Source organism: Montipora capricornis, chromosome 7, assembly GCF_036669925.1.
Source record: "Montipora capricornis isolate CH-2021 chromosome 7, ASM3666992v2, whole genome shotgun sequence".
NCBI classification, from domain to species: domain Eukaryota; kingdom Metazoa; phylum Cnidaria; class Anthozoa; order Scleractinia; family Acroporidae; genus Montipora; species Montipora capricornis.
The window spans coordinates 32,812,044-32,836,007 of record NC_090889.1 but is presented as its reverse complement, the minus strand read 5'-3'; the positions used below and the strand labels follow the sequence as shown (position 1 = coordinate 32,836,007).

At 38.4% G+C, this 23,964-nt stretch overlaps 1 protein-coding gene and 1 long non-coding RNA gene across 4 annotated transcripts; one reads left to right on the top strand and one right to left on the bottom strand.

Moving 5' to 3' along the window:
* Positions 1-380: 380 nt before the first annotated feature.
* LOC138057839 (uncharacterized) lies at positions 381-6,692 on the bottom strand. Of its 2 annotated transcripts, none has more exons than XM_068903749.1 (2): positions 6,595-6,692; positions 381-1,878 (listed from the first exon to the last, which is right to left on the bottom strand). In XM_068903749.1, the coding sequence occupies exon 2, from the start codon at positions 1,739-1,741 to the stop codon at positions 710-712; it is 1,032 nt and encodes a 343-aa protein (XP_068759850.1). In that variant the 5' UTR covers positions 1,742-1,878; positions 6,595-6,692; the 3' UTR covers positions 381-709. The 2 variants fall into 2 exon arrangements, with proteins under 2 accessions (XP_068759850.1, XP_068759849.1); XM_068903748.1 differs by lacking the exon at positions 6,595-6,692 and adding an exon at positions 3,935-4,543.
* A 6,167-nt stretch (positions 6,693-12,859) lies between these two features.
* On the top strand, positions 12,860-21,884 carry LOC138056987 (uncharacterized). Of its 2 annotated transcripts, XR_011133556.1 has the most exons (5): positions 12,860-14,266; positions 15,092-15,165; positions 18,707-18,809; positions 19,291-19,400; positions 20,126-21,884. It is a non-coding gene; the product is annotated as an uncharacterized lncRNA (long non-coding RNA). The 2 variants fall into 2 exon arrangements; XR_011133555.1 differs by lacking the exon at positions 12,860-14,266 and having other exon boundaries at positions 15,027-15,165.
* Positions 21,885-23,964: the final 2,080 nt, after the last annotated feature.

Genomic DNA, 23,964 nt, shown 5'->3' with positions numbered 1-23,964 from the left:
AGGCGCGAAACTCAGAGTAACAGAGAATCGATGCGTCCTCTTTAATCTTTCAACTTATGTATACTTAGCTCTGCTACCACAGCATTGAGCACTTTACGCCAAGGTTGACTCGACCTCCAAATTTACCGAAAGGAGTACCTTTTTCACGCTTCAGGTATAATATGAAATAGGAGGAATTTCACGAGTCGAAAGAATATGAAAGAGTAGGGGCAGTTGTCATTTAGCTATTTAAAAGGGCCTTTCATTATTTTCCAATGGAAGGTATACGAAACGGGTATCTTTTCTGCCAAAAATGGTATATAAAAGAGTAACGGGTCGGACCTCGGAGCAGAGCCCCCCCTCCCCCACTCCGGGGGACTAGAGCGGCCTAAACTAAAGGTGACACTTTTTGTTAACATATCATTCGTCCGAATTATCGTCCCGGATTCGATGCTTAAGCCTATTCGTTTTCTACAAAACTCCACCACCATATCATTAACTAGTGGGAACGTGATACATCTTAATCTTACAACTCAACACGTTGCATAATACTGTTTAATTGAACGGAGTCGTAGAAGAGTACAAACAGACGAATCATAGTCAGGGTTTGCCCGTCGCGTTAGCTACCTAACAATTATGTGAACTTATCGATTATTAGTATTCGTTAGAAAAACGCTTTTTCACAATCTAGGAAAAACAAGACGGGTAGACAGTTCGAACAGTGTCCGTTTCATTTTGGTTTGAGAATCCACTCTACTGCTCTCTCATAGCCGTTCAGAATGGTCACTCGGCGACAATTTAGCATCCATCTTGATGGTACAATTCGATTGCGGCAGCGAAGGAAATTTCGTGCAATCAACCCATTATAGTCAGCCACGGAGATCCACTTGCGTCTTCGATTTCCCTTAGCGGGGATTTCATGACTCAATAAAGACGCTCGGAGAAAATGGATGAACTCTGCACTGTGATCGTGGTATTCCACAAAAGCTTTCAACCCTCTAGAACTGGAAATGGCAGGATTGTTTGTGTCGTGCAAGACTTTCTTGCGAAAGCTGTCTCCTCGTGGCATAAAATGGACTCGTGTCATCGCTTCTATCTGCAAATTTGTGAGCTGAACCCAGTTTAGAAACTCGGTGATAATAACCGCGAAAGAGTTATTGAGGTTCAGAAACGGCTTGAAAGTGTCCAGTAGTTGTGTCAGAGGAACGAAGTCTGCAATGTTGGAGGTGGTCACCCGATCAAACTTCCAGCCTGCAGGAAGAAATGGAGTGATCTCCATACAGTTGCACAACAGGAAGTGGAACTCGACTTTGTCACTGGCCATTCTCAAAGCGCATTTCTTGAGCACGTGACTGACGTACTCGCTGTATATCTTCAGGATACAAGCAGAGTATCCCCATCGTCGGACCTCTTTGTAATCCCATCCACAGAATGGAAGGACGGACGATTGAAGGATGTAACTGAAAGCGCCCCTGTTGTTATTAAGTAAGAAGTCGGAACCCGTCAGAGTAAAATTCTCTCGGGGAAGAACCTCTCGAGATTCGTTTGCTAACAGAATCCCATTCGCAAACCACTCTGATGCTGATCTTTTGTGCTCCTTCGGGATTTCCATCAGGTACATATCCATTCCGTTCTTTGCTTCGGGGTCTTCGAACTGCCTGCGCCGAGCTTCGGTGATCCAATCTCCACCACGGGAGCTCAGTTGAATCCAAGTACACCATACTTCAATAATCCTCTGAAAGTGACTCTGGTGTATCTTCATTCTGCCTTGTGTCAGCTCTTCAAGACTCGATGCTTCAATCAATTCATGCAGGGTCCGAATCACCAGCTAAAAGTCATCCTCGCTGAGCCGCAGAGAATACCAAATCTGTGTTACTGATGATGCGACTTGTTCTCCTCCTGCAGTTAAATTTAAAAACGTTAATAATAATAATCACGCATATCTGAGTGTTTTTGAAATTGTATACATTGGAAACTCGGAAAAAATCCGAGTTCCAGATGTGATTTGAACCCACAACCCTCCGTGATCTAGTCGTATGCTCTAAATAACCACCGATCTACTGGACACTGTGTGGTGAGCAACGGTGAAATGTTGGTCTTTGACTAGAACAGCATCACGCAGAATGATATATGAGATGTTGAAATTGCATCCATTGGAAACTATGCTTCCAGTCGTTATTTGACTCTTCAATTACGTGATGAAGGTCTAGTCAAAGACTCACATTTCACCCTTGGTCACCAGTAGCTCAGCTGCAGTAGCTCAGTGGTTACAACATGCGTACTTGATCATGGAGGGTGGGGGGTTCAAATCCCATCTGGGGCTCGGAGATTTTCCGAGTTTCTAATGGATGCAATTTCAACAATACACACACATACACACATATCATTCTCACATTTGCTCATTAATAAAAAATAAAAAAATAAAAAAATAAAAATAATAATAATAATAATAATAATAATGATAATGATGATGATGATGATGACTATTATTGTGATAAATGTGTATTTCGATCTTTGAAATACGGAGGCGGTAGCAATATAACAATACGATACGCTTTGACTAAATAATAATGATACGATAAATGATTACCATTTCAAATCCAACAGTAAAAAAAAAAAAAACGCTTAACAGTCATTGAATATACAGAAAGATCACGCATAACGCATGATAAAAAAGTACAAAAACTTTCAATTTTAATGTTACGAGAACTGTGGCCTTAGCACAAAGAGTATTCTTGGTGAATGTAAGCAGGGGGGGAGGGGGGGGGGGCGAAGGTCAATCCTGTAACTACTATATTGGCAACAATATAACTATTGGCATCCAGCCATTCCATTAAGAACAGTTAAACTCCCTTTTACGATGGCTGCCTCAGGACATGTTACTGGTACAAGTGTCCGCCACCTTTGAAAGGTACGTCTACTGAAAATTTATTTAATTTCAAGATAATAAGAAGCACTTTCAAGTCTCAAGGCCTACTGTAGGTCATAGAGCCCAGGACACCGACGTGCTCTCAGTAACTGGGGAGGCTTCAATCAACTTAAAGTTCCCCTGTGACCAAAAAATCAATTGTCATCTTTCTTTAGATTTCAAAACTATATTAACTGAACACTAAGCGACCAAAGTTTTAAACCTTGATTTCAAAAACACACCTGTTTATAGTAACTGGAATTTTCCTATTTAATGGTCCGCCATTACTAACTTTAAGGTCTTGAGAGAGCTGGATCGAGGAGAAAATGACGCCAAAGGCTCATTAGTTTAGGAATGCAACGCGTGTCAGACGACGCAGAGTTAATATGCAGCACGGGAGTTTTTGGGCTTTCAGACTTTTAAAGTCGCGTTTTGCATAGATAATAAGCTGCATTCACACTCTGAAATTTTAAGCTAGTGAGCCTTTGACGTCACTTTTCTCTGGATCCAACCCTCTGAAGTATAATGAACCCGAGTAATGGCGGATTGTTAAATCCAAAACTTACACTCGAAGTAAACGGTCTTTGGATAAAAGTCAAAGTTCAAGATTTTGCCAGCCATGTGTTAAGCAAACACACTTTCAAAATCTGAAGACAAAAAAGGAAGTGATCGTTTTATCACAGGGGCACGTTAAAGCAGATCGACTCCCGGAAGTTACGATTTTGTTATAATACTTTGTAACTAGTCACCATTGCCTCGCACAAGTTTTAAAATTTTTGTGTAACAGTTTTAACCGTCACTTCTGATGATGTATGTTGCAGCATACGAAACGTCAAGTATAAAATGAAAATGTTTGTAAACCGCTGTTTGTTTTCTTTTCCTGCTGAAATTGAAATGGCCAAAGAGCAAAACTATTTATGAGGTATCAGAACCTATAGGTTTCCATGGTATTTAACGCTGGTTAGTGCTAACCATGTTTCGAGCAATCCGGGCCTGTTTTGTACTGAATTATATATAATGTCACCATGAAAGTACTTTCTGATTTACCTTTTAAAAGCAAATACAAAATAAGAACTGTCCTTGCCAGTGTGCAAGCACAGATGTCGTTCAGAACAAAAGTGAGCTCCGCTTCATAGGATTCTGGAAGCTGAGCCAAGGAAAGCGCGACAGTCCTCGGAACTCCAACCCCGCAAACCAAAGCCAACAATGGTTTGGAATAGTCGCAGCCTTCGTTCCGTGGAAGGTTGATGAAATCAGTGGCAGGAAAATTACCCCAGTAATAGAGAATTCCCAGTCATGGCGAGCCTGTCGAATCTCTTAAGTGGAAATATTTCCTCACTTTGTTGCACAGATCATTTGTCCTTTTTGTCACTTGTCGACAAGTAACTTTGTGCGTTGGCCAGGCTTTCTTAAGGCATTCTTGATTGCAATACCAAGCTTGCAAACAGCTTCCACACTGCTGCAATTCAGTGCTTTCCTTTCCGCAAGTGGAGCATTTTCTTTTCAGTGTAGCTGTCTGACAATCCACTTGATGTCGAAACTCGTCGCTTCCTTTGCACTCGTCGCTGCAGTAATATGCTAGCTTGCATCTGCCGCAGTAGATCTTAGCTGGACAAATCGTATCACAGCGCCAACACTGGTCTAGCCTGAGCATGATCGACTCTAAAGGCCGTATCCTTTCGGGGAAAAGTTCTCTTACTAATTTCAAGAAGACTTAACAATAGCTAAATTTATGTTGCTGTTACTATTTATAATTTCTCGGAAACGAGATCACTTCCTCTCGCGCGCGCATGTCAGCACATTAGGGTCGTTTATACGAGAGAAGATAAGCCGCGGCTTACATAATACGCGAAAGGAACTATTTATACGAGTCAGCGATGAAATGATATATGAAAGGGATCATATTGCGTTCATAACTGCGAGGATCATAGCTTCACTCGATTATTTATACGAGTATTAACTCCCAGGCCAGGATAAGCCGCGGCTTAAGAAAGCCGTGAACGTAGATTTTGTACCATTTATTCGGGGTGTTCACGTCTTATGTAATATTTTCTGTCGTATAAACGGCCCTATTGTACAATCAAGAAGACGAATAACTTCGAAAATCTCCCTGTTTTATTCATTTATTTATATTTTATCGGATTTTAAAATACATTACATTCATGAAAGAATCTAATGATTTTGGGCAAGCCTAAAACAGGATTTAAGATTCCCTACATTAGGTCACCTTGAATGCTACAATTAACAATTATTCACCTCCGAAATAGCCAATCAGAATACCCGGCAAGCACTATGATTCACTTGTGTGGTACAAAGTAATGGATAATAAAACTATCACAAATATTTATATACCCATGATGGTCAGTCTTTTTGAAGAAGGTATATATAATGTCTAAACATTTTTTACATGAAAATATATACAAAGAAAAATCAGATAATTTAAGTATAGTATCAAAGAAATTTAACATAGAATTTATTACGATAAAATGTGCGAGCGGAAATCTTTTTGTTTTAATTTGGAGTACTGCGGAATGGTGACCATCTCATTTTACAACATCCTCAGTTTCTTGGAATTTAATATATTGCTTCGGATTTTGCAAGTCAATTAAGAGATGTCCGAAAATATCCCGGCTGTCTGTTTTCGTTTTGTGGTTTTGTGGCTATTGGTCACGCGTGACTGACACCGAATACATTTAAACTTTTAACGCATGCTCAATACGAAATGTGGAGGCGGCGAGCAGAATCTACTTTCCTCTTCCCGACTTATCTAGGAAGATCGAAAGAGGCTCTGCTCGCAGAGTAGATGCAGGCACGATAGATAGCAATTTTAGCCTGGGTAGTTAGTTTTTTGTTCTTCCACACTCGAGCAGATTTAAAACGATGAGCAAATAAATAGATTCATGACAAGTGATATCGCCAAATTGTACTAAGAAATTAAAGTTCAATAGTTGCAACGTTTTAATAACCTTCATTGCTAAAAAGTCGCGTACCAATGCCATGATTAAAAAAGTTATTGAACACATCTTTTTTAATTGCCACGATAGCCTGACATAATATCTGAAAGTGCCGCGTTCACTCTAAATAGTTGGAACATAAACCCGTTGTCAAAATCCAACATCAATATGATTACAATTTGCATTAAAGCGTCATCTGGAGAATTCTCAAATGAGAAATGGAAAGCCCCGTTTGAGCACAGTCAAGCGATAAACATCAGGTGGAAATTTCAATTTTGCCAAAAATTGTATGGAACCTTTTTTATCCAAGTTCATTTCCTGCTGTTAGCATAGAACTAGATTAGGCAAGTTCTGCAAAAAGAGTCAAGAGAATTTGAAGTGTTTCGTTGGCTGTTCATCGGAAACGCTAAACAAACTGTCAAGGCAGTTTATTTCAAAACGAAATAAAATATGTAAAAAAGGCAAACGCCGTTTTAAGTTAGTGTCATATTTGGTTCCACAAGCGCATTTTCTTTCCCCGTGCATAAAACCTGTTGCCAAAAAGCTGAATTATTGGGAAGTTCTTCCAGGTGTCTTTGGTAAAAATAGAACAATGCCCACGGCAAATGAGGATTACGGAAACAAAGAGAAATCACCATAGGGGCCAACGAAGCACAAAGCATTCTTAAAAATGTAACCGAACAAAGATCGGAATATAATTGACATCGGTTCAAGAAAGTAGCTTTTTAAGAGAAACATAAACAACAACCCCACCTCTTTTTTTCCTCACAGTTTCTGTAAGAGGGCTGGTAGAGATTCCCGGACTGTAGTTTAGAGACGTACAAGGCAGGTGGCAGAATTTTCATGCAAACGCGACAATGGGTCTATGCTGCAAAAGTTAAAGAGTCGCCCTTTCTTCAATTTACATTATTAAATATGCTAGAGAGACGGTGTGTTCATTGGTTAGGGCGTTGGGTTTGCATGCGGTTAGCAAATCCCGTTCTAACATCTGCTGTGGATTTATTTCCTGTTGTCTAGGATTCAACTCTACCACGCTTTATAAACAGCCCAACTGGTTGTCTCCTGCCAGTTAGGATTCTTAATCATGTTTCTGTTAAGTTTGAATTGTTTCTTTCAGGTTATTAAAAGTGGGGTGCCAGTGAACTAGCTTGATCAACTATAAACAAAGCATTTTTACAGAAAGGTCTTTTTTATGTCGAGTTAAAGCGAACAATTACGACAACAAAACATCTGCTGACAGCAAACGACAATCAATACTTCTAAATGCTAAATGACTAAATGATCGTTTCACAAATGCTCACGTTTTCTAGAAGAGAGCTAACGTATTGACAAAGAAAAAAATCTACCCTGCTGTACCAGCGTATGATGGTCGACTATAGTAGCGCGCGGTTTATTCTGTTAATGGTCAGCATTCCATTTTTTATGATCGGATTTCTTGGAAATGTCCTGGTTGTCAGAATCGTTCACAAAACACGAGAAATGCATTCAGTCACGAACTATCTCTTAGCAAACTTGGCTGTCAGTGATGGACTCACCATTTTTTCCTTATGGACTTCTTTGTTGCTGCAAGAGCTCTTACCGAAGTTTGATTGTAGGTTGATGGAGTTGACGTATTTAATCGTCCCCGTTTCCTCCTTCACCTTAATGGTTCTAGTAATTGAAAGGTACCATGCCTTGTTAAAGCCATTTAGAACAGTCTTACGCTTAAAACAAGAGAATGTGAAAAGAGCTATCGCAATTATTTGGATCTCAAGCGTTCTTACTTCCCTGCCGAAGGCGATCATGGAGTCGAAATTCAATGATGCTCTCGATTCCTGCCTTCCATCAAGCGAAGTGTACTTTCTTATGTGGTCTTCAATGGTCGGGTACATTCCCTTAGCGGTTTTTCTTTATTGTTATGGATCCCTGATCAAAGGAATCTACTTTGACAAAACAATCTGTGCTTCGCCCGCAGACAGACAAGAAGACAGAGCTTGTGAAAAAAAGAAACTTGTAATAACATTTATGCTTGCAACTGCAGGTTTTGTAGTCGGTTACGGACCAGGAATTACCTTTTGCTCCCTCTTTGTTATCGGAGCTACTCAAGGAAATTACTTTTCTGTGCTTTCGCCCGTAATAGACTTCATTTTCTTGTGTAGCTTGTGTTTGAATCCCTTTTTATATGCTTTTCGCAGTACGAACTTTCGACAAGGTTTTAAACGAATACTATTCTGTAGACTTCCACAAACCCAGAACGAGATGTTGCAACAGCCGTAATGAACGAAATACTAATGTTTATTCATAGGACTTCTACTTGTAAAATCTATTTTTGAGCCATTGATCGACTCGCGACGCGATCTTAACTTTCTGTCACCTGGCCGTTGTTGAATGGCCTGCTGAACTGCATCCAGACCGTCTGCATGCCGTATACTTCAGTGCATGGTAGAGCAGAGTCAGCGTGATTATAAATTTGCGTCCTGTTAAGGACCACTCGGATTTTTCCGAATATCCCCGAGTCACCACTGAACTGAAAAACGTAGATCTCTTCATATCTGTAGAATGGTTCGTAGTAGCATTATTAACTTTTTAATGGTATCCTTCTATCGGATAATGAAGGAAACAATGACATATCTACAAAAATGTTAGTATCCTATAGCATTTTGTTCAAATCAAGAACTGGACACACCCATGTTAATTTATAACAAAGAGAAAGGAAATACAAGATTCTTTTGAATCTTTCTTCTAGAGTTTTTAAGGCGGGAAGAGACTCTGGCCGAAGATTTGGTCAAATAAACATGACAAACATTAATTTTAATGTATTGACTGATAATGCACTAAAATTGATAACGATGAAGAGGAATTATTTGTAAATGAAAGTTACAAAAATGAAGCTAGGGAATTATATTATTTCTCTTTCAGTGAAATATGTCGAATAAAGGGCTGTTTTAAGTGTGAAAAATCGCACCTGTAACAATGCAATACTGGTTTCAATTGAAGACCATTGTAATATACTTAGGGTCTAGGTCTCTCGCAACTTTACTGTGCATGCGCATTGTGGTTGGTATTATTAAAATGGCGAGTTCATATTGACCTGTGAGTTCGGTGGATGTAAGACTAGGAAGTTCCATCATATTACTCCAACTTTAATTGATCTGCATTGGCTTCCTATTAAGAATCGTATTATTTTTAAGAATCTTCTTTTAGTTTATGAATCTCTTAATGCTAAGGTTCCGTCGTATTTGTCTGATCTTTTTTCTTTTCGCAGAAGCTCTTATTCTTTGGGATCTGTTAGCAATGGTGACCTTAAGCTTGTAGAACCATCTTCAAACATGCGAACTTATGGAGATCGCTCGTTTGTAGTATATGGCCATAGATTGTGGAACTCTTTGCCTCTTTCAATACGTAGGAGTTCATCTGTTGACATTTTAAAAAATGCTTCAAAATCTAATCTTTTTGAAACGTTTGTTAGTGAATGTTTGTAAATTTAGTTTCCTTTTAAAATTCATTTTTATTTCTTATAAAGCGCTACGGACAATTTCTTGGAGTTGCGCGCTATAGAAATGTATTATTATTATTATTATTATTATTATTACTATTATTATTATAATTATTATTATTATTATTGTTGTTATTATTGTTGTTATTATTGTTGTTATTATTATCGTTATTATTTGCATCAAAACAATGGATATCCCGTTCACTGCAGCATGATACAGTTCCAAGAGTAATTACCTTGTACTCTTTTTTTTTTAATGTAAAGACCCCCCTCCCCCCCAAAGAAAACGTATTGCATTATGGGATGGTAAAAGTAGTCAATTAGAAGGATACCTGGTTTAACGCTCCCAGTTACACGATCCTACTTTTAAAGATAGCTCACTACTAGACGGGCTAACAGTGAAATCAACAATAAACTAATTGGGTTTTAAAAACGCAGTTTCCCGGGACTGGAACTCCCTACCAGAGACATTCGCGATTTGACCACGATAAGGTTATTGAAGTCAAAATTGTTCCTCCATTTTTTAAATCTTGATGAAGATGCACATGTTTGTAGTATCTGTTAGTCTTTCTATTCCTGATTTTAACTTGATCATGTGTATATTTGTAATGATACTATTAAGACGAAGAGGTGATTTTGGAAAACATTAAACCATAAAATAACTGCGATAAAACATATCTAAACATTCTTAAAGGGAACCTCCACTAAAACAATAAAATAACTTTAAACCACAGAACATAACGTTTACAATTAAAATTGTTCAAACTTCTTCAAATGAAAGCGTTCATATTTGAAAAAAAGGAATTTCAAGAACGCTTCTTTTGGCTTTCAAATTTGCCAGGCGCCGCCATCTTGAATAATTGTGACGTATCGTGGTTGCCATGGAACAAACGGTCTTTGTGTCAGAACAATAGAGCATAGGAGCATTTCGTAGTCTCAAGCCTAATTTAAATATCCAGGCGGCCTCCATACGTGCCAAACTTTTTGTTTAATTTTCATTGTTCCTCTCTTTCACTGTACAGGCTCCTTATTTAGTATTTATAGTTTGCAATTTTCAAATAATTTTGACTTGATAATGACGTTTAGCTAAAATCGAAACGTCGTCGTTTTTTATCAAAGTTTTTAACCAAGTTTTTAGTATTTTTAAGAATATTTATGTGTCTTATCGCAGCTTTTTATTGTTAGATACTGTTAATACCATGATATTGCTACTGATCAGCGGTTTATACCAGCAAATCCTTGGATTTAGCTGATCGGTCGTTTATCATTCTAATTAAAGATGTAATTCCTATTATCTCCGACACGAATCCACAGATTTGATGGCCAATTCAAGAGTGTGATGCCTATTTTTATCTCAGAGTTTTGAATACAAATCAAATTTACAACAGAATTAATTCCCATGAGTTTTTCCTATGTGTGTTGGTTACGGAAACTAGTCTGACAGAAACCTATAAATGTTTCAGTAAAAAACGAAATGGCATCTTAAGAGTATGGACTATCTTGAGTTTCCAATGAAATGATTCCTTGGTTGTCGTGTGTTTGCCCGAGTTGTTCGAAAATATCCTGGCTGTTTGTTGTGGTTTTGTGGTTTTGTGGCAATTGGTCACGCGTGACTGACACCGAATACATTTAAATTTTCAACGCATGCTCAATACGAAATGTGGAGGCGGCGAGCAGAATCTACTTTCCGCTTACCGACTTATCTAGGAAGATCGAAAGAGACTCTGCTCGCAGGGTAGATGCAGGCACGATAGACAGCAATTTTAGTCTGGGTTTAAAACGGTGAGCAAATAAATAGATTCATGACAAGTGATATCGCCAAATTGTACTAAAAAAATTGAAGTTCTTTAGTTGCAACGTTTTAATAACCTTGAAGTTCATTGCTAAAAGTCGCGTAGTAATTCCATGATTAAAAAACTTATTGAACACATCTTTCTTAATGGACGGGTTTTTTGCCACGATAACCTGACATAATGTCTGAAAGTGCCGTTCACTCTAAATAGTTGGAACATAAACCCGTTGTCAAAATCCAACTTCAAAATGATTACAATTTGTATTAAAGCGTCATCTGGAGAATTCTCAAATGAGAAATGGAAAGCCCCGTTTGAGAAGTCAAGCGATAAACATCAGGGCCCGGTTGTTCTAAAGCCGATTAACTTAATCCAGGATTAGCGTAAACGTTTGTTTTATGTTTTCAACTTTTTGGTGAGAGTTTCTTTTGCTTATTTTTGTTTCTCAAGATTGACTTCCTCTAATGTATAGTTTTGCCGAATAACAGCGTTAAACAACATTTGGGAGTAGAGAAATAAACTCCTTGGTTAATTTTTAATCTGGGATTAGCGTTAATCGGCTTTTGAACAACCGGGCCCAGATGGAAATTTCAATTTTGCCAAAAACTGATGGACCCTTTTTTATTCAAGTTCATTTCCTGCTGTTAGCATAGAACTAGATTAGGCAAATTCTGCAAACGGAGAGAATTTTCACGCAAACGCGACAGTGGGTCAAGGCTGCTAAAGTTAAAGAGTCGCCCTTTCTTCAATTTGTATATGTAATAGGACTTCATGCTATCCAGTTTGGAAATAATTGGATGAGAAAAACTCTGAGGACAGCCAAAATTGGACGAGGCCGTAGGCCGAGTCATATTTGGCAGTCTGAGGAATTTTTTGAATCCAGTTGTATCCAAATTGGACAAGCATGTAGTCCTGTTCCCTATTAATTATATAGCCAGTTATTATCGTTAAAGAAAGTTAAACTAAAATATTGTGAATTATTTTTATTTCCAAAAATAGCTGAACTCCAGAGGAATTCCTCGTAAAATGGTCTGCTTCGTTTAAAGCACGAGAGGCTTTTTTTCGCTTTCCGTAACCCTGTGCTCGCTTCAAGTTATTGCCTTGAATTTGTAAATTCACGATCTCGCAAAATACTGTAGTTTCTGCCACAGTATTTTAAATGACGGTCCAAGCAGCACTGAATGACAACCAAACTTTCTGATTTGTATTCGTGACGTACGAGGCAGGTGGCACAATTTTCTTGCAAACGCGACAGTGGCTCTATGCTGCTAAAGTTAAAGAGTCACCCTTTCTTCACTTTACATCAGTAAACACTAACCAACCAGTGTTAAATATGCTAGAGAGGCGGCGTGTTCAGTGGTTAGGGCGTTGGGTTTGCGCACGGTTAGCCCAGGTTCAAAATCCTGTTCTAACATCTGGTGTGGATTTATTTCCTGCTGTCTCGGATTCAAATCTACCACGCTTTGTAAACAGCCCAACTGGTTGTTTACTCCCACTTAGGATTCTTAATCATGTTTCTGTTAAGTTTGACTTGTTTCGTTCAGGTTATTAAAAGTGGAGTGCCTGTGAACTTGTTTGATCAACTATAAACAAAGCATTTTTACTGAAAGTCATGAAAATGTCGGGTTAAAGCAAATAATTGCGACAAAACATCTGCTTACAGCAAACGACGATCAAGAATACTTTAAAATGCTAAATAACTAGATGATCTTTTCACAAATGCTCACGTTTTCTAGAAGAGAGCTAACGTATTCACAGGGTGAAATAAGGAGTTTCCGTGATTCGGAAAAATGACGGAAACACGATACTTCAACTTTCCGTTATGTTTCCGCAGGGCGGATACAACGGGAAACTCGATAGAGAAAAACGATCATAATGTTTCACGTTTCCGCAGCGTTTCCGCTGACTGAAACGCGTACGGGTGTTTCATTCGTGTTTCCGCAAAACGGATTCGCTCAGAAAATCGAGATTTTTTCCAAGGGGCTTTCCTCTTTCGGCAAAATAAAATGGCGCCAGTTCAGCGTACAGGTTTACTACTGAATTTGCGCTCTAAACAATACCTGGACAATTGTTTTGCATCATGCAAATTCACGTGACGCCCAGGGGTATATAATGTGATAAAATTACTCCCATCTTCCTAGTCAATGACCCTCAAATGTAAAGGGTGGGCTGAATTCAGTAAATAACTTTGGAGTCACGCGTATACCGCTCGCGCAACGTTGTTTTAAATCACGCGTTACAACATCAACCCTACTTATAACTGATGAAGGCTTAAGAATTAACCCAAACATTAGCCAAAACGTCCTAAAGAACCACCCACACGTATATATTACAAGTCAGTTACAAACATTAACATTTTCAACAAGTTCTACTTGTTCTACTAGTGTCTCCTTGATCTTTGTTTTAAAAACCTTTGACATCGGAGACCCAGGGGCAGTTAGTCAAAACCGGACGAAGGAATCACTAGCATTATCAGGACTGGCAAAGGTCGTCCCGTCCTGGCTGGCTTCCCAGGGGTTACCGAGAATGAAATCATTTGTAATACTTGCAGCTTCTACAAGCCTCGCAAATATCTTTCCAAGTTTCAATTGAAATGCAAAAATACAGACGGAGTAATACTGGGCCGCAAAAAGATATATCGGAGTCAAATAAGGAGGACACACGATTATAGTGTCAATGTTCTGATGCTTCCTATTTATGGCAATTAATCGCCAAATGAAAATGATACAATCTTCTCGAAACGCTATCTGAAGAACACCAATATTGCTTTGCTTAAACTGTAACTTCCACATTCACTTCGACACGAGGATCAGTTTATTGACCTTTGAAACCTTGTCCCATTTTGTCCTTACTGCGCATGATTGCATCGTTTTTGAACCGAGGCCAATTATAATTGCGCGCCTTTTGAATCTTGCTATTTCGCTCTTCGGTCGTTCTCTTGAAGTCCTTCGGTTTCGGCAAAAGATAAAGTGGTTTCACGGGAAGGTTGCCTAAGTACTAGCAATGCTCAAGTACAGCAAGAAGTGACCCCAAATCCCATGGAAGCCGTTTTGAAAGAGCTGGCTGAACTGAGAGCTTAACGAATCGTTTAGACGCAATGTGCAAATCGAAGAGTCTCTTCAGTTCCAGACAGCGCTCGTCGGTTGATCCAAGTTGTTCCGTAAGTACTGAATTGCTGCAATCTTATTGTTTTCAGTCTCGGTCAAATTAAGTGACTTCCACGGAGTCCTTCGTACAAAACTTGTAACTGCATGCGTTGTAATCAATATATAGTTTTACCAAGAAAGTTTATTGTTACATTATGATTACAGTACTGTACCGAGAAAAATCTTACCGAGTAAGAGTTTAATACAGCGATTGTGAAATTAATGTATTTTCATAAGAATTGTGAACGAAGATATCACCTTAGTTCTTCTGCGGCAAAGTTTATACATGCATGTTGAGGGTTAGAGTTACGTGTGTTCCTTTTTAAAAATAAGCCAGTTTGTAGCATTTCTGCGAACAAGTTCTTGTATGACTCTTTTTAATTTCCTACGCGTTTCGTGCGACAGAGGCTCACTTCATCAGGGATTTTTTTATTCCCTGGCAAGGAAATAGCTCCATACTGAATATTACGTTCATGCGAAAGGATGTGTGTGATAAAAAATGTTCAATGCAGGAGTAGCCTGCGAGCAAGCTCTCTTGCGGGGGTGGGTGGCCCACCCCGCAAGAGAGCTTTCTCCCAGGCTGATGCAGGAGATGCTGCTTAGGAGAAACTAAATTTGCAAAATTTCCTGGGCGGCATTCTTCCATTCCTCCCTCGAGGCTCGCGCCTTTGAAGCTAAAAAACACTCCCTATTTTCCTTCAAAAGTGGTTAGAATCTATGGGACTCCGGCACCTCTCATTCACTTAAAGGTATGGTGGACATTGTTCTCTCTCACTTAAAGTGACTGAGATCTCGAGAACGCCAACGATGGTGATTTTCTTTTTGCATTTATATAAAAGGACGCTGTCAGAAAGACCTACAAAGAATTGAGGAAACAGAAGGAGGATTTTGCAGGCTTTCTGACAAGTACCAGGTTGGTAAATATTTATTAAATATTTTTTAAACCACTGCCCGGTTAAAAAGGCTGGTAGTAATAAAGCAAATGTTGATATTACTGTCGTCTGCTACTATCAAATGGTGAAGGAGCTAATGATCAACTGGAAGACCCAAGAGCAACACAGCAGATGCTCCCTTGTCTATGCTATACAAAATCACAAATACAGTAATCTTTCAGAAATAAACCGTGGCGGGAACCAATGTTCACCATCTTGCAGAAGCAGATGCAAACATGAATACTCATTTGTACCAATTTCTACCTCAACTATGTCACATACAAATGAATGAAGGGGATAGTTTTTAAAGAAACTACACCTATGATGAAGGGCTAACGCTCGAAACGTCAGCTTTTAGAATCTCTGTACGGTGACCAATTTACTTTGTCAACTCCGTTGATAAAACCAAATTTTTGTATGTCACATACAGCTGTCCTGGACTATTGTTAGTGGAATTCTCTGCTCTTTCTTTTTTGGTTTTTCTTTCCCTTTTTTTTGTCTGACCACTTCCGGATGATAATAATTATTCTTGTATGAGGAGGCAACCGTATTGGAAATTACTGTAATTAAATACACCTCTCTCTGTCTTTTGGTATATGTAGTCCCAAATTTCTTTGCGTGGGCTGTGCTAAAGCTGCATAATATATCTCCCAGACAACAAAATAACACTTTCGTCAATGCTGTACAATTTTCAAAGTGAAAATATCTCATGAATTTATTCATTAGGTCATGCAAATTGTACGATGTAAAGAGAGTTTCAAAGAGAGTTGTGACTTAACAATTGGCTTTCATTGACAAAAGTCAGGCCGCTTATCTTAGAGTGGGCTGTGCCAAAGCTGCTTATCCATCTTTGAGTGGACAAAATGGCACTTTTGTCAATGATGTCAAAATTTCATTTTAAAAGTAGGATTTCGCTGAGGTTAGGCTATGCCAATTACAGTACAGTATATTGGCAACTGAGTTTCCAAGAGAGGTTTGACTTAACAATAATTGGCTTTCATTGATAAAAGTCAGGCTGCCCATCTTGGAGTGGGCTGTGCCAAAGCTTTTTATCGGTCTTTGAGAGGACAAAATGGCACTTTTGTCGATGATGTCCAAATTTCATTTTGAACGTACATGTATGATTAATTTTTGTTGTGGTTAGGTTATGTAAATTACATTGCTCACTGAGTTTCAAAGAGAGTTGTGACTTAACAATAATTGGCTTTCATTTACAAAAGTCAGGCTGCCCATCTTGGAGTGGGCTGTGCCAAAGCTGTTTATCCATCTTTGAGTGGACAAAATGGCACTTTTGTCAATGATGTCCAAATTTCATTTTAAACGTATGATTCCGTTGAGGTTGGGTTAGCAAATTACATTGCTCACTAAGTTTCAAAGAGAGGTTTGACTTAACAATAATTGGCTTTCATTGACAAAAGTCAGGCTGCCCATCTTGGAGTGGGCTGTGCCAAAGCTGTTTATCCATCTTTGAGTGGACAAAATGGCACTTTTGTCAATGATGTCCAAATTTCATTTTGCACAAATGATTTTGCTGTGGTTTATAGATTATGTAAACTATATTGCTCACTGAGTTTCAAAGAGAGTTGTGACTTAACAAAAATTTGCTTTCATTGACAAAAGTCAGGCTGCCCATCTTGGAGTGGGCTGTGCCAAAGCTGTTTATCCATCTTTGAGTGGACAAGATGGCACTTTTGTCAATGTTGTCCAAATTTCATTTTGCACATATGATTTTGCTGTGGTTTATAGATTATGTAAATTATATTCTTCACTGAGTTTCAAAGAGAGTTGTGACTTAACAAAAATTTGCTTTCATTGACAAAAGTCAGGCTGCCCATCTTGGAGTGGGCTGTGCCAAAGCTGTTTATCCTTCTTTGAGTGGACAAAATGGCACTTTTGTCAATGATGTCCAAATTTCATTTTGAACGTATGATTCCGTTGCGGTTGGGTTATGCAAATTACATTGCTCACTAAGTTTCAAAGAGAGGTTTGACTTAACAATAATTGGCTTTCATTGACAAAAGTCAGGCTGCCCATCTTGGTGTGGGCTGTGCCAAAGCTGTTTATCCATCTTTGAGTGGACAAAATGGCACTTTTGTCAATGATATCCAAATTTCATTTTAAACCTATGATTCCGTTGAGGTTGGGTTATGCAAATTACATTGCTCACTAAGTTTCAAAGAGAGGTTTGACTTAACAATAATTGGCTTTCATTGACAAAAGTCAGGCTGCCCATCTTTGAGTGGGCTGTGCCAAAGCTTTTTATCCATCTTTGAGTGGACAAAATGGCACTTTGTCAATGATGTCCAAATTTCATTTTGAACGTATGATTAATTTTTGTTGTGGTTAGGTTATGTAAATTACATTGCTCACTGAGTTTCAAAGAGAGTTGTGACTTTACAATAATTGGCTTTCATTGACAAAAGTCAGGCTGCCCATCTTGGAGTGGGCTGTGCCAAAGCTGTTTATCCATCTTTGAGTGGACAAAATGGCACTTTTGTCAATGATGTCCAAATTTCATTCTTAACGTATGATTTTGTTGAGGTTGGGTTATGCAAATTACATTGCTCACTAAGTTTCAAAGTGAGGTTTGACTTAACAATAATTGTCTTTCATTGACAAAAGTCAGGCTGCCCATCTTGGAGTGGGCTGTGCCAAAGCTGTTTATCCATCTTTGAGTGGACAAAATGGCACTTTTGTCAATGATGTCCAAATTTCATTTTAAACGTATGATTCCGTTGAGGTTGGGTTAGCAAATTACATTGCTCACTAAGTTTCAAAGAGAGGTTTGACTTAACAATAATTGGCTTTCATTGACAAAAGTCAGGCTGCCCATCTTGGAGTGGGCTGTGCCAAAGCTGTTTATCCATCTTTGAGTGGACAAAATAGCACTTTTGTCAATGATATCCAAATTTCATTTTAAACCTATGATTCAGTTGAGGTTGGGTTATGCAAATTACATTGCTCACTAAGTTTCAAAGAGAGGTTTGACTTAACAATAATTGGCTTTCATTGACAAAAGTCAGGCTGCCCATCTTGGAGTGGGCTATGCCAAAGCTTTTTATCCATCTTTGAGAGGACAAAGTGGCACTTTTGTCAATGATGTCAAAATGTTATTTTGAAAGCATGATTTTACATTGCTGAGATTATGCAATTTAAGTTTTTATCTGCTATTGAATTTCAAAGAGAGTTGTGACTTTACAATTGGCTTTCATTGACAGAGTTAGAGTAGTGCAAGAGCTGTTAATCCCTCTTTGAGAGTTAAAATAGCAATTTGGTCAATTGTGTTAAAATGTCATTTTGAAAATATTATTTCATGACCTCGGTTTAAGATAATGATTCTCAACTTCTAGCAAGCATAATACATCTTACAAAGCACGTTACACTGTACATGTACTACATATGTAAATTTCCTTCCAATGATGACACCCTCTAGCTAAGAGATGCCACCTAGGTGGAAATTACCTTACCTGCATGTTCATTTTAATTTTAATCATTTGATTTGCTTTGTCTTAAACCCTTGAGATATGACCATGAAGGGAACAAGAAGATTGAGGAAATTATTGTCAAAGAAATCAGAGGAAATTAATTTTAGGAAAGGAAAAATGGGTCAAGGCAGAGATAAAAGGTACAGTTCATATCAACACATTGCATTTTTGTGCAGTACCTCTCCAGGGTATTGTAAATCCTATGTCAGTCAGGTATGACAAAACAGAAGGCAATAGTCTGTCAAACTGACCTTCCTTAGAATACAAAAGAGCATATGAATTGTGAGTAAAACCACGTCTTCACACCAATTATTGCTTCCATTCTTTTGGCAATGTAAAAAGGATGTTATTTTCTAATCTTCCCCTTCCCCACTGTTACAGCTCTTAGAAGTCATGGTACATTGTATCATGGTTCTGTACCTTTTTTTGAGAAGGCCTATAATTGGTTTAAAATTCCAGGGTGATGGGAAAAGTAAATAATATTCCGTATTGCTATTATGCCCAATATAGAAGAGATTCAAGAGATTAAAGATAGTTAACCAGCTCAACAAAATGCTCTATAATATAGCATGAATTGTTGAAAGCTTACCGTAATTAACACATGGTTGATTCACTTTAAAGGGGCAGTTCATCAATACTGGAGAAGCCTCCGTGATAATGAGGTGAGAAAAAGCAAAGGAAAATTGGAAGACTACGAGATTGCAACAAGACATCGCCTCAGGGTTCAAAGGGTGAGTGCCATGTACATGTAGAATTGGTGTTGGCAAATCAGTTGATGTAATTTCTATTGATAGCAACAAGGGCAATATAGTGTGTCTGTGATTGAAATAATAATCATGAGAAGACAAATGGCTTGCACAGATATGTCCAGGATTGACCCTAATTAGATGCACACCGATTTCATTAAACCTCGTGAAGCGTCCCCTTGGTCTTCGCCCCAACTTCAGCACCACTCTGACTCAAGTCTAAGACTACAGACAATTAACATCATAAAGTGTCCCATATACTCTTATCTTTAAATAAAGATACACAGCAGTAGTTACCCTAACCTTAAAATGTCGCTAACCCTAACTTTTATCTTAAAAAGATAGAAAATGCTTATACTTAACGGGAAATTTCGTGTTGGAAGTCAAAATTCGACGTGCAATTCATTAGGGTCAATTCTGGACATAAGTGGATTTGCATGGCAAAGGTGGTCTTAAATTGCTTTGGTCTTGGATTGGTGACAAAGAGTAAAATAATGGAAATGCACTATCCATTTATACAAAATGTATAGAAGAATCTTATAATCAATTGTCCATCGCATGGTAGTGCAACCAATCCCTTCTATGGTATTTTAAGACAGGTTGTTCATGCTACTCTGTTTTTTTTTTTTCATCTCATGTTTTTGTATAAAGTAAGAAAATGATTTTGTTCGAGTGTTTCATCTGATACTTATCTTTTGTTGGGTTTTTAGAAATTGAATGATCGACTAGAAATTGTGGAAAAAGCAGCACTCTCCACACAGGACAAGGACAGAGCAAGAGATTTGCTAAAACTAAACAATTACTGTTGAGTTTGTCATCAGAGGAGAGTGATGAAGATGGAGGACAAACAAGTGGACCCTCTGCAAGGGATGTGAAACCGCTACAGTGGGAAAGGAGCAAATTATGCAATATTAAAGCAGTCTTGGATGCCACTTACAAGGCTCGTATGAGCAAGAGGCAGCAAAGAACGGCAGCAAAAGTCACAAGAGTGGCTGGTCAAAATATGTCAAGCAGACCTCTGCCACAAAACTGCCCTTCCTGGGCTGGGCGATTGACCCAGAGTTAAAAGTCTCCTTAGTTATTATTTATTTTCTTTTTTTCATTTCATTGTACTTTTAACTCTGCAACACACTGAAAGCTGTTTGCTGTTTTTCAACTCAAATATCTGCTGGCATATTGAAGCAGAGTAAGGGCAAGGTAATGCAACAGTGTTTGTAATGGTTGCTATGCTGCAGCACAGTAACTTTAGCGTGGTTCCTGGTAGCCATAGATGCAAGAAGAATAGGTTTTTCCACCTTTACAGTTCACTGTACAGATGTCAACTCAGTACTTTAGACCATTTCTTATTATTGTAATATTTGGTTTCAATTAATTGACGTCAAGTCTGTGAAAAAGAGGACATTTGCAGGAAGGCATCATTTGACTCGAATTACCACAATTAATTCTGTTTTTCCTCACTTATTCAAGTTTCAAATCCTAATGGGGTTAAAACAACAATAGTGCTAATTACCATGAGGAAAGCAAGGTCAGAATGATTCTGATACCTTGACTTGTATTAAAAAAATGTCACCGTGTAAATATCCTCTAAAGTTAAGGGAGCTAAGCCTTTGTTTTATTCATATGTCCAGATGAATATTAATAATATGTGCATTGGTTGGTCAATCATCTTAAAAAAATGATGACTACTTAGTTATGGGGAAGACCATTGAAGTGGAAATTTATTTCCCATAACTGAGCATCGTGTTAACCAACCAAAAGAGGTTGTAAGGCTGCTACGTTATATGAGTTACAATCAGATCAGTTTAAGGCATTATTTTATGTCCATTCTGCACTGTGCTCTATCAAATGCGTGTAGACATGTCAGTACTCACTTTAAGTATCCTTTGGACAATCGAAACAATTGGATAAAAGAACAATCAAAACAATTGGATAAAAGAATCGTCTTGCTATTTTTAATGTAAACGATAAGCAAAGTCTAAAACAAAAAGCAAAGAAATGATAGGACAGACAAAGGAACTCAAGCCACGGTGAAAGTTTGTTGACGAGACTTTCATCGATAAAACTTAAGTAGGGAGTGTGTATTGTAAACAAAATTCGAAAAACCTCGAGCACTATTTGGAATTAAAAGGTATGAGTGATTTCTTCATTCTCGAAATTGGACAAGCCATTTAGCTGCGGAAAATAGAGCATTTAACTATTGTATGAAATTACTATTATATTTTGGTTATCGATTTATATGTACAGAAAATGAAAGATAATAGAGTAAATGATACTGATCATACCTATGTTTAATTCAGATAAAATACTATTGAATCAGAATTTTTAAAGATTTCGGAGGTAAAGGCAAGAAAGTTTTAATTCATTATGACTAGAATTTTTACAATTTTATGAAAGTAGTTTATTATATGCTGTTGTCATCATTGATAAAACGCCCTCTTGATAACCTGATAATAAAGCATAACCTTGAATGAACTGAGTGTGCATATGCTGTGGGTCTAATGATGTTTGCCAAGTCTTACCTTCCTTGTTTTTACATAATGTGAGGTTTAGCTACGCGTTATTGTAGAGTTCAATACCGTACGATCATGACAAGGAAGCCCCTTTCAAAGTTAGTGGCTTATAAATGAAGGGGTAGTTTCTAAAGAAACTGTGGTGCTGCGTCGGTGGGGAAGTAGTATACAAAAATTTGGTTTTATCAACGGAGTTGATAATGTAAAATGGCCACCGTACAGAGATTCTAAAAGCTGACGTTTCGAGCGTTAGCCCTTCGTCAGAGGACGAAGGGCTAACGCTCGAAACGTCAGCTTTTAGAATCTCTGTACGGTGGCCATTTTACATTATCAACTCCGTTGATAAAACCAAATTTTAGTGGCTTATAACTCGCTTTCTAGGCCTCTTTCCACTAAATGCTTCTCCAGGAAGAGCCAACCCTCCGATTGAAAATTAAGGTCAAGTTTCCGAACCGCAGAAATTCAGCGGATAATCGTGTGTCCATCGTATTTACGAGTTACGGAAACATGACGGTTGTTAGTAATTCCGTGGTCACGGAAACTTCGCGGATACACGAGTTTAAGGAATGCGTTTCCGCGAAGCCGCAGTCGCGGAAAAGTAACGTACACACGTGTTTCCCGTTTCGGTTATCTGAATTTCCGTTAGCGGAAATTCAAGATTCCGTAAGGAATCCGTTACTAAAACGGATACGTAAACGCTTGTTTTCACCCTGTGATTGACAAAGACAAAAATCTACCCTGCTGTACCAACGTATGATGGTCGACTATAGTAGCGCGTGGTTTATTCTCTCTATGGTCAGCATTCCATTTTTCATGATCGGATTTCTTGGAAATGTGCTGGTTGTCAGAATTGTTCACAAAACACGAGAAATGCATTCAGTCACGAACTATCTCTTAGCAAACTTGGCAGTCAGTGATGTACTCACCATTTTTATCCTGTGGCCTTCTATGTTGCTGCACGACTTTTTACCGAAGTTTGTTTGTACGTTGATAAAGTTGAAGAACTTTATCCTCCCCGTTTCGTCCTTCACCTTAATGGTTCTAGCAATTGAAAGGTACCATGCCTTGTTAAAGCCATTTAGAACAGTCTTACGCTTAAAACAAGAGAATGTGAAAAGAGCTATCGCAATTATTTGGATCTCAAGCGTTTTAACTTCCCTGCCGAATGCCATCATAGAGTCGAAATTCAGTGATGCTCTCGATTCCTGCAGTCCACCAAGCGAAGTGTACTTTTTTGTGTGGTCTTTAATGGTCGTGTACATTCCCTTAGCGGTTTTTATTTATTGTTATGGATCTCTGATCAAAGGACTCTACTTTGACAAAACAATCTGTGCTTCGCCCGCAGACAGACAAGAAGACAGAGCTTGTGAAAAAAAGAAACTTGTAATAACATTTATGCTTGCAACTGCAGGTTTTGTAGTCGGTTACGGACCAGGGATTACCTTTTACTCCCTCTTTCTTATCGGAGCTACTCAAGGAAATTACTTTTCTGTCCTTTCGCCCGTAATAGAGTTTATTTTCCTTTGTAGGTTGTGTTTGAATCCTGTTTTATATGCTTTTCGCAGTACGAATTTTCGACAAGGATTTAAACGGATAATATTCTGTCGACTTCCACAAACCCAGAACGAGATGTTGCAACAGCCGTAATGAACGAAATACTAATTTTTATTCTTAGGACTTGTAGAATCTGTTTTTTGAGCCATTGATCGACTCGCGACGCGATCATAACTTTCTGTCACCTGGCCGTTCTTGAATGGCGTACTAAGCTACATCTAGACGGTCTGCCGTATAGCTCAGTGGTAGAGTAGAGGCAGCATGATCATAAATTTGTGTCGTGTTCAGGAGTACTCGGATTTTTCCAAATATCCCCGAGCCACCAGTAAACTGAAAAAAGTAGATATCTTCATATTTGTACAAAGGTTCGTATTAGCATTATTTCACTTTTTAATGGTATCCTTCTGTTGGATTATGAAGAAAACAATGACATATCTACAAAAGTGTTAGTATCCTATAGCACCTTTTTTTCGAATCAAGAACAT

Coding starts and splice junctions, on each gene's coding strand:
- LOC138057839 (XM_068903749.1), bottom strand. CDS start 1,741: ATGAAGATACACCAGAGTCACTTTCAGAGGATTATTGAAGTATGGTGT.